We start from the raw sequence: 11133 nt of genomic DNA, 5'->3' as shown, positions 1-11133 counted from the left end.
CGTTTCATTCAAGCGAAGTGGATGTGATTCTATACTATCAACAATAAGCAGTGTTAAGCCCAGTTCTACGCTATAGATAAATTTCTAGCCAAAAACGACATTCTAGATACGTTCGGATTGTGATCAGCACCTACTGCAACAATATAACCAGTCTCTCATCCTGCATAGATTCCCCCCAAGCGGCATTTGCAGTAGTATTCAAAGGTGAATTAGGGCTGTGCAACAAAACGAAGATAAAGCTGGAGCTCAATCCAGGAGCTTTTTCCGGTATTTTGCCCAAAACGTCCCGTGGCATACGCCATGTACAATGCGGTGGATGAAGAGCTTGAGGGTCTTGAACGAGCCAACATCATTTCACCAGTTGATTTTTCAAATTGGGCGGCCCCTTTCTACAGGTTGATGTTGACGAAGGCAGTCGGGATCTACTCACGATCAACAATCACGCGGATATTGTACAGTTATCAAGCAGAAGGATCTACCTAGGATTTCGGATATAATCAACAGCGTACACAAGGATATCAAGTCCACCCGCAAGTAGTAGAAGGAGGGAAAGCTATCGTTTTCAGATTTACTTGGTACCTATCAGGGAAGAAAGTTCATCGTTCAACTTCGAACTTCGAAATCAATAGGAATAAAAAAACCGAATTTAGTACTATACCATTTAATTCCACTAGAGTTTGTATCCTTTGACAGATACGTGTATTTCGACCTCAACTGTAAGGCCGTCTTCAGTGACGTGTACTAGACTTTAAATGGTATAGTCAGGCTTGATAATTCTCCTCAACATCATCAGAGTTCGGTGACATACTCTAGAGCAGCGTGCTGCCAGTGCCTCTTTGCGAGGGAGCCAAAAAATTCTAAGCAGCGAGGCAACGAAAAATGAGCGAGGAAGATGCAGCACAAAAAAAACGAGTAAAATTCCATCAAAAAAGGGTGCTCTCACAACTCCCCGAGGACTGTCTGTTCGGGCGGCAGACTCGAGAGTTCGTTTGAAGTGTGAGTGATGGTGAGCATCGCAACGAGAGAGAGAGAGAGAGAGTGTCTGAAAAAATCCTCGCATTTTTCTGCACTCTCACTCGAATCGCTTGAGGATCTGTGTTGAAAATTTTGAGTTTATTTTTTTCTCCTCAGAAAAACGGCAAAATCGCCTCCTCTTTGCATCGCAGAGGAGTTTCTATCAAGCCTGGGTATAGTACTAAATTCGGTTTTTTCATCTACTTATAGGTATTCTACTAAACAGCTCGAAGATTTTTTATCATCTATAGGAAGCCTACAAACACCTAGCGAGCAGGCGTTGCAGAATTCGCTCTCATTTGAGAATGAAGCACGATCAAAGCAAGCAAAGAAAAACATCCCATCTGTTGCGGTCCACGATCGTCATTGTATCGCAAGGTGTAACAAGTCTGATAAATGGAAGCAGCGAGCGAGAGCCCCAACGAGAAAGCGATGATAAAATCCATTTTTCTCGCTTGTTTACCGTTGGGGATAGGTGTTTTTCTTCACTGGCACGATAAACAATCCACGAACTTCCAATAACAATAGTGTCCCCCAGGCTTGGAGCATGTTTAGAGGGGTTTATCATGCACTACTATCCCCCCAATCTGATCAAACTTGTAGCAGTATACGATAAACAGTCTCTCATAATGTGCAGCATGTTATGATAGTTATAGAGAGCGATACGTGAGAGATTCTCTCAATTTTCTCAGGATTCAATCCCTGCTAGCGAGTCATCCCATACTCATCGAATCATTCGTTTAAGAATAAGATGGCAGCATTTCACCACATGGTCCACAGCTGAAATTCCACAGGATGCAGACTCTATCCTTCAGCGAAGACGGAAAGAATAAGGCACTGGAATATGTTTTCGAGACGGCAAGGATCAACGGATACAAGGAAATGACTCTAAAAGCTGTTGAGCTCAGAATCGTTGTTGGCAAGCGGGAGCCCATGCCATGCCGACTAGATCGTTTGATGTCCGATCCGATGCTACATTATTTCGGAATTCGGTTCGATTGAATTGAATCGATTTGGTGTTTTCCAGCAGAGACAACCAACTTAAGACTTCGTTAGGCTCTACCAAGGAACCGGTTTACACACTGAACTAGGCTGGCGTTTACAGAATCAGTTGTCTGAGCAAACAGGTATAGCACAGAAATCACGTAGGTAAAATCAAGTAAAAGGTACCAAAACCATGGGATAGAATAAAAAATATCGCTTGAGATTAAAAGATGTAACAACCGTCAGGAATGACAACAGCTCCGGAAAAATTCTAACAATTGATGCTTGCCCTTCTTCAATGCACTTCTGGTTACATTGATAACGTGGTTGTGGGCGTAAAAGATGCGACAGAGCATGCACGGAATCTGCAAGCTGTATGGCTTCATGGTCCGTCCGGAAAAAATGTACTTTCATGCAACTGCAAATCAAGTACCTCAGCTTCATGTTCGACTGCCAGGGACTTCGACCAGATCCAGCAAAGATTTAAGCTATCACCGAAATGGCTTCCAGGAATGAGATCGCTTCATTATTATTATAAATCGCAGTAGTTAGTCGGATCACAGTAATCTGTGCCGCCCTACATAAGCGACTGTCAGAAATAAAATTTTCATTCCATTGGTAGACGTTAACCAAGTCACAAGTCGTTTACTAACTCTGCAATAGATTATGGGCCTAACCTGAAAATTTCAAGATTTCTTTATCGAAAATGCCCAGAAGAAGAAGTTCCGGTCAGCAAGAGGATGGAGCGGCCACCGGTGGAACGACACGACTGAAGCGGGCAGCGTTCGAGTCAGCAAGAGTTCCGTGGCGCTGCCAGCCATCGAGAAGCTGAAAGCAAGGGAAAATTATTCCACGTGAGCGTTTGCGATGCAGATGATCCTGATACGCGAAGTAAGCTGATCTTCCGTGGACGGAAACGGTGAAGGCGTTCCTGAGGACGTGAAACTGCAAGCTTTGGCGATGATCTGCCTCAGTCTGGAGAGTTACAACTACAGTCTGGTGCAAGATGCGGCATCGGCGAAGGAAGCTTGGAAAAAGCTACGGAGGACAGCGGATTGACAAGAAAAAATGGTCTGCTACGAAAATTCACCTCCGTGCGGCTAGTCGACTGTTCCAGTATCGAGGCGTACGTCGATTTGATTCGATTCGAATTGACGAGCACGCGCCACAAGCTCGCATCCGTGGGTTTCAAGGTGGACGTTTCTGGCTCGCAGCGATTCTCCTGATGGGTCTTCCAGAGCAGTATAAACCCATGATCATGGGTTTAGAAGCTTCCGGGACAGCACTGACAACGGACGCAGTGAAGGCGAAAACTGTACAAGATGTCAAACTGGATCGCGGCCCGGTCGGCAGCAAAACTAAATTGTATGACGCGTAAGAAATTTCTTCAAGGCTGCCGCTGAACGGCAATGCGGTAAGCAGCTCAAGGTTCTACGAACAGATAACGGTACGGGGTACGTCAGCAAAACCTTTCGTTATGTTCTGGAGCGAGAAGGTTATCGGCATCAAACTACGTGCCCGTATACCCCCGAGCAGAATGGTGTCGCCGAGCGCATGAACCGTACACTTATGGAGAAAGTATGGTGCATGCTCAATGATGCGAAGCTCGGAAAGGAGTTCTGGGCGGAAGCTGTCTTGACTATTCTACCTGTTCAATCGGTGTCCAACACGAACTTTGGAAAGCTTGACGCCAGATTTTCCGTGGTGGGGAATGATGCTGAATCTGAACCATCTGAAAGTTCTTGGATCCAGGGTGATGACGCACGTTCTGAAAATCAAGCGGTAGAAGTTTGATTCCAAGGCGAAGCAAGGAATTTTCGTTGTCTACTACGAAGACATCGAAGGATACCGAGTCTACGATCCTGTGAGTGGTGAGTTTTGAATCAGACGAGATGTTGTCGTTATTGCGGAAGGTATGACAAGTGCAAGGGCGTGAAACACAACCTGTGGATTTAATCGAGCTACATTTTGTTGAAGTTGATGCGACTGAAAACCCCAGCATGCCATGACTTTTATATGTAATTTGAATTTGAATAAATTGTGTTAGTTCTAATTTGACCGTCGAGCAAACCAGTTGTTTTATTGCTTTCGGTCCGACCTACGGCCACATCCCATAGGTTATGGGCCATTTAGTAGAAAGTTCGAGAAGAAAAATTTTCACCCCGTAATCAAGATTTTTCCACGTTCCCGGCATGGATGGAAGCAAGTTCGGCCTGGAGAAATTGAAGAGCGGCGACTACGAATGCTGGCAATTCAAGGTGGAGATGCTGTTGGTGCGCGAAAGCCTGTGGAAACACGTTGCGGAGGCCGCCCCAGAACCTCTGACGGACGCGTGGCAGGAAGGAGACGCCAAAGCACGGGCCACTATCGTTTTGCTCGTCGACGACAGCCAACACCCGCTGATCCGGAACTGCAAGACCGCCAAGGAGACCTGGGAAGCTTTGCGGAAACATCACCAGAAAACGACGATGTGCACCCGCGTGTCGTACTTGAAAAAGCTGTGCAAAGCTGAGTACGCCGACGACGGGGACATGGAGGGCCATCTTTTCCACATGGAGGAGCTGTTCGCGAGTCTCGCGAATGCTGGACAAGACCTGGAACCTAGCCTGAAGGTAGCGATGGTGCTGAAGAGCATGCCCGACTCGTTCGATACCCTGACGACAGCGTTAGAAAGCCGTTCCGATGAGGAGCTCACCATGGAGCTGGTGAAGCGCAAACTGTTGGATGAAGCCCAGAAGCGAGCCGAAAAAAGCCATCGAGGTGAGTCCATTCTGCGTGCTGGTGGAGACAAAAAGTCCATTGTCTGCCACAACTGCAACAAGCCCGGGCATATGAAGCGAGAATGCCCAGCATCAAGAGCCGGAAGAGAGCCAACCAGTAGCGGTGCTAGCCAGAGCCACGTGTCGAAGAAAAAGTCAAAATCGAAGGCGACGGTTGGCATGGTAACGCCATTCGCGTTCATGACTACTACGACCGCGAATTCAAATGTGTGGATCGTCGACTCAGGAGCAACGTCGCACATGTGCTGTGACCGTTCGTTTTTCGACGAGCTGAAGCCAAGTTCGGGGATTTCCATCACGCTGGCCGATGGAAACGAGACGTTGGTGAAAGGTGTCGGTTCTGGGCGCCTGTTTTGCCAAGACGAACAAGTTAAGCAGCAAGAGGTAATCCTGTCCGAAGTGTTCTATGTTCCAGATTTGGAGTCGAACCTGATCTCGGTAGGAAGATTGGTCGCCAAGGGGGCCGAGGTGATTTTCTCCAATCGCCGTGGTTGCGTTATCCAACGTGACGGTGCTGTCGCAGCAGTTGCAAAAAAAAGTTGGTGGGCTATACCAGCTGGCTACCAAGCAGCGTGGTATGGTGGCGTCACATCACAATAAGGATTGCATCCATCATTGGCACCGCAAATTAGGCCACCGTGATCCTGATGCGATACATCGAGCGGTGCGTGATGATTTGGCGACTGGCGTGAGCATTCAGAAATGTGGCGTGTTCCAGACATGCGAGTGCTGCGTCGAAGGTAAAATAGCTCGGCTGCCATTTCCGAGAAAGGATTATCGTCAATCTGCGGAGGTGCTGGACATCGTTCACACGGACATCTGTGGACCGATGAATACCATGTCGCCGGGTGGTTCGCGGTACTTCCTCACGATGATCGACGACCACAGCCGGTACACCGTGGTGTATTTCCTGAAGAAGAAGTCGGAAGCTGCGGATGTAATAGAAGATTACGTGAGTATGGTCAAGAATCGTTTTGGAAGATGTCCGACCGTTATTCGTACCGACCAGGGAGGCGAATACAAATCGAAGCGTTTGGGACGGTTTTTTTTGGCCATTTTGGACACCCACCCACCCCCTTGTAACGCTTTTTGTATTGATATTTTTCTAATTTTGTACGAACCGTAACATCGCAAAGGCAAGCGTTATGAAATTTGTGAATGGGCCCTTGGATTACGACGAAGTTTATTCTCCCGTGGTGCGGTGTGTGACGATCCTGTACCTCAAGGAGCTGGCGGTGAAACACGACTTGGATATCGACCAGATGGATGCCGTCACAGCTTTCTTGCAAGGGGAGCTGAACGATGAGGAGAGTTATATGCTGCAGCCGCAGGGAGTAGAACAGAGAAACGGATCTGCAGTCTGCAGATCGAAGAACGCTCTATGGCTTGAAGCAGACCAGACGAGTGTGGAACGCCCAACTGTACTGGATGATGAGCGGAGAGGAGATTATGTTCGTTACGATTTATGTGGACGATTTCCTTACCTTGACCAACGATCGGAACCTGAAACGAAAACTGAAGGCGTATTTGAGCGAGCGTTTCAAAATGAAGGATCTTGACGAAGCCAAGTACTGTTTCGGAATCCGACTCACGAGGAAGCGAAAGGAAAGAAAGCTGTGGCTCGACCAGGAATCGTATATCGAGAACATCATTCAACGTTTTGGCATGACCGATTCGAACCCTGTAGCGACGCCTGCTGATCCTGCTATGAAGCTGAGCAAATCGATGTGACCAAGAAACCATGTACCGTAAGGACGCCATTCACCGCTCACCGCTGTTAAATGCATTTCAACACATTAAATTCTGGCAAAAATCGGTTTTTCGATGTTTTTCGCAACTTTTTGCGCTAGACGCAAAATAAAACATTTGCTTTTGTGGGAAAGAAGTTGAAATGTGAACAACGTATAATGGTACCGAATAACATGTATGTCAATGATACATGTGTAGGGCGCCATTCACCGCTCATCCTAAGTATGAGGCTTTATATACACAACTAGTTTGAATTAATTTACTTTCATTAGCTGGTTGTTATCTTTGTATTATATATAAAGGTATCGACCGTGATAATTATATTTTGAATTTGTTTATCGGCATATCGGTCTATTTTGCTCGAAGTAAGAGGGAGCATGGAGAAGAAAGCAATGTATACTAGAGGGATAGGTACCGTAAGGGAACGGTGAGAGAAATTGGATTAGATGTTGAAGAGGGTATTATACAGTGAAACCTCCATGAGTCGATATTGAAGGGACCATCAACTCATGGAAATATCGAATCATGGAACAGCAATCCTTTGGATAGCTGCTTCTAGGGACCATCATAGTAACCATGAAATTTTGTTTTTAGTATGGTTCCATGAGTCGATATCGAGTCATGGAACATCGACCCATGGAGGTATCACTGTAGTACAACAACATATTAAAGCGTGGCAGCTAAGAAGCATTTTTCGATCTGCCATAATAAAATCATTGTTCAACTCATGTTTACCGCCTTAAACAGCTTAAAATTATTTTTTATAAATAGTAATTAATATTAAATCATATGAATTTCATTCTGGTATACTAATACATGTTGATGACTTTTATTGCTAAAATTTGTTCAGATTTTTCAAAATAATTCAATGAGCGGTGAATGGAGCATGAGCGGTGAATGGCGTCCTTACGGTATAAGCCGAAAAAATCAAGAAAATACCATTCAAGGAAGCCGTTGGTAGTCTATATTTTGCAGCCCAGGTGACCCGACCCGTCTGAATATTCAGAATGCTGTGAGCCAGTTTAGTGCCAATCCGAGAAGCATTGGGAAGCGGTCAAGAAGATAATTCGTTACCTCAACGGGACCTTGACGAAAAAGTTGGAGTATTCAAGTCGTGCATCTGCCGAACTGGTTGGTTTTGGCGATGCTGATTGGAGAGGAGATCCAGACAGCAGCAGATCGACAACAGGCTACGTGTTCACACTACAAGGTGGAGCCATATCGTGGAACGTGAAAAAGCAGCCCACCCTTGCTTTATTATCCTGTGAGGCGGAGTACATGGCTTTGTCTCGCACTGTTCAAGAGGCAAAATGGTGGAACAACCTACGTTCGCAGCTGATTGCAGCAAGTCCGGTGCCAATAAATTGCGACAATCATTCTGCAATCAGCATCGCAATTAATGGCTCGTACCACCCTCGCATGAAGCACGTGAGTATCCGCTACCACTTTGTTCACGACAGTTTGCTGCAAACTGTGGCTAAACTACAATGCATACCGACGATCGAGCAATCAGCCGACGGATTCACGAAGCCATTAGCTGTTCAGAAACAACACCGGTTTTGTGAATTACTTGGCGTCTCGGATTAGGGAGGAGTATTGTAAATCACACTAGTCAGTCGGACCTGTTACTAACTCTGCAATAATTATCCGTTAAACGAACTTCTGAAAGCTGGTGAAAAATTTCGTTGGATACCAAAATGCCAGCAGGCATTTACGGTAAATGCAAGGGAACGTTAAAAATTACCTCAAGCGCTGCCTTTAGAGTTGTTTATGCTCCAGACATTGTCAGTACATCCTTCAGAAATGACGCAATTTTGATTGGATTACGCAACGAAACCATGTACCAGTATTGGTCGAATAACGGTTTAAGCCTTCATTCATATATTCATTTGATATAGTCGGGCCTCAGGTCCCAAGGTCTATCAACATTGACCGGTGGCCATGTACCATTTCTCTAGATTAAATGTTTGAAGTCCATGAAAGTTTGGAATATGAAATGACTCCGACGTACTTAACATGATCAGTCGCATTAATCTTGGAGCCAAAAAGACGTTAATTAGATTCATCCCATTCCACAAAAAGCCGCCAGAACAGCTTTACTCAAATCAATACCAGGCGACACGCAAAAATGTTTCATGATACCCGTAAAATATCTTACTACAAATCTTTAAGGTGTTGTCAAATCTTTGTCGAATCCTTGTGTGTGTTGTCGAATCCTTGAAATATCCGCCGTGCCACGAGTTTGACAAGGACCACGTTCAGTGTATGTACTAAAAACCTTTGTAGCGCAACTGAACACATCCAAGGACCACCGTCTGGTTGAAATAAGAACATTTGTCTAACTTTTTGGTCATACATCTAGCTGTCGAACCTCAGACCAACTGAACATGGGGGACTTTGTTCTCGTGCAAATAATACGTTACTAACAACACATTTCTAAAATTTCTAAAATTTATAATTTTTTACTTTTGCTGCTAGCATGTTTTGGCTTTTTGAACAATACATTTGAAAGTTTCCTCGATATCGCAACTACTGCTGCTAGGGACAGGACCATCATGATCCCAAACGCCAGGCCCACATCCCACGAATTGTATACCACCATCGATAATTCGCTTCCATGAGATTTTTCCAACCTCCTTGCTCCATTCTTCAGGACGTTCTCTATGGACCACACGGCCAACTCAACAGGAGTGTGAGGCCTATGCCGATAGGCCTCCGATACAGCAATTGCCGCTTCTCTTATGCTGAAATTCAGTCAGGATTTATAACGTTTCCCCATATCGAGCAGAATCAGATATCTCACCTGGCATGAAGCGCTGTCTGAATACACTGATACACGTACTCAGCAGTGATCTTGTTGTAATGCATTGTGACTCCCATGCCTCGGTTGACCAACGCGGCTGCATTGAGGAACTGATCCCCATAGATGGGAGTCACGACCACCGGTACACTGCAATGGACGGCTTCCGACACACCCAACAATCCCCCGTGCGACAAGAATAGACGAACGTTTGGATGACCTAGAAGTTATGAAAATGTGAATGAGAAGTTGATTAACGGTACACTTCGGAGAACACACATAGAACATCGCGTTGTGGTAGCCATTTCCGAACGATGACATTCTTTGGTAAGCCTTTTGGGCTATCATCCTCCCATTTCCATACCACCTTCATAGGAAGTCGTCGCAGGGCATTCACTATGGCATCGCGTTTCTCTTGCGGTAATGTCGAAGCTCTTAGCACGGATCCCCACGAAATCACTATCACCCCTTCGGGAGAGTCGTCCAATATCTTCTGGACATCTGTGGGCAATGGTTTCTGATTCTGAATGTGTACTCCACCAATTTCCACGACAGCTGGAACCAGTGGCCTCGCACCGCTAAGCGTATAGTGCTGATTGACCAGTATCAAGCTGGTATTTCGGGCGATCTCTCTAACACTTGGGATGCCTTTACCGAACTTGGCGGTTAACAGTCGGTTGTCATTCCACTCAACGATGCGGTATAATAAATTAACCGATCTTATGACGAACCAATTCTCGAATCGTTCCCAAAAGCTCATTCGCTCTGAAAAGGTGCTAAACTCGGATGGAATATATGAAGGACTATCTGGTAAGCCAACGCGACCATAGTGCCAAGGCATTAAGGCACAGCTGCTCAGTCCCACAAACGGCACCTTCATCACGTGACTTACACCGAGCATGCAATCTGTCGAGAAGAACTCCGTCACAATAAGATCATACGGTTTCGATCGATGCAACGCCAACACCTTATCCATCGCCGGAGAGTTCAAAGCGGACGAACAAGTTTCAAAGCCCCAACTGGCAAGCTCGTAGAATTCAACAAAGTTATCCAAAAACGTTCGCCGCGAGAAGCCCTATAACAACCAATCACACAAATTGCATTAAAAATCATCGCTCATCTACCCTTCACCAGAACAGCACCTCAAGACTGAAAGCATTAGTCAGCAGCTCCTGCCCTTGAAAGGTAAAATCCTCGTAGTTCGGATGCGGTTTGTCCAGCGATGGGAAGTAGCTAACCACCGTCACCTGATGACCGGCTTCGGCCAATCCGCGCATAATCGGATGGAACACTTTGAAATGACTCAGGCCGGGATGCGCGAATAGGCCCAATATTCGATAGGAGGAAGCGTGCTCCAGCGCCGTGTCGATGACCACCCATAGCAGCAGGTAAAACGACCCGAGTCGCATAACGTATGACGACGGTCAATGATGACTGACGACAGGGCTATAGTTATACGTATATGTACGGGTAACGAAATGTGTATGGAAAAGTAGCGTGCTATTCAATAGCCGGTTGACTGAGGACTGATATCTACGCGCAAAGTGTTGTATAGTCACACACAGAAGAGTCCCGACCCCGAGCCATTGATGCTTGAGAGGTTTAGAAAGTGATAAGGCAGTTTGCGTTTTCGATAACGATTGATTGGTGTGTTTGTTTTAGAAGCACGACGAATAGGGAAAATGTACCAGTTATGGCTATAGTGGTTCCTTATTTGGCCATATGTGAAATTTAGATGACATTTACATTTTTAATCTTTTTGAATGTTTCAACAAGATATATCCTTTATTTTACTGCTAAAACACA

General features: G+C 45.7%; 1 protein-coding gene across 1 annotated transcript; it reads right to left on the bottom strand.

Moving 5' to 3' along the window:
* Positions 1 to 8960: 8960 nt before the first annotated feature.
* On the bottom strand, positions 8961 to 10875 carry LOC5565896 (UDP-glucuronosyltransferase 1-3). Its single transcript, XM_001650224.2, has 4 exons — positions 10470 to 10875; positions 9607 to 10402; positions 9331 to 9547; positions 8961 to 9271 (listed from the first exon to the last, which is right to left on the bottom strand). The coding sequence occupies exons 1-4, from the start codon at positions 10734 to 10736 to the stop codon at positions 8980 to 8982; spliced, it is 1572 nt and encodes a 523-aa protein (XP_001650274.2). The 5' UTR covers positions 10737 to 10875; the 3' UTR covers positions 8961 to 8979.
* Between the last annotated feature and the right edge of the window lie 258 nt (positions 10876 to 11133).

Source organism: Aedes aegypti, chromosome 2 (assembly GCF_002204515.2).
Source record: "Aedes aegypti strain LVP_AGWG chromosome 2, AaegL5.0 Primary Assembly, whole genome shotgun sequence".
In the NCBI taxonomy this organism is placed as follows: domain Eukaryota; kingdom Metazoa; phylum Arthropoda; class Insecta; order Diptera; family Culicidae; genus Aedes; species Aedes aegypti.
This window is presented reverse-complemented; position numbering and strand designations above follow the sequence as displayed.

Bases quoted from the DNA above. Each gene is read 5' to 3' on its own strand.
- LOC5565896 (XM_001650224.2), bottom strand. From the start codon at position 10,736: ATGCGACTCGGGTCGTTTTACCTGCTGCTATGGGTGGTCATCGACACG. The intron at 10,403-10,469 runs GTGCTGTTCTGG...TGGTTGTTATAG, and splicing joins CTAATGCTTTCAGTCTTGAG to GGCTTCTCGCGGCGAACGTT. The intron at 9,272-9,330 runs GTGAGATATCTG...ACTGAATTTCAG, and splicing joins CAGACAGCGCTTCATGCCAG to CATAAGAGAAGCGGCAATTG.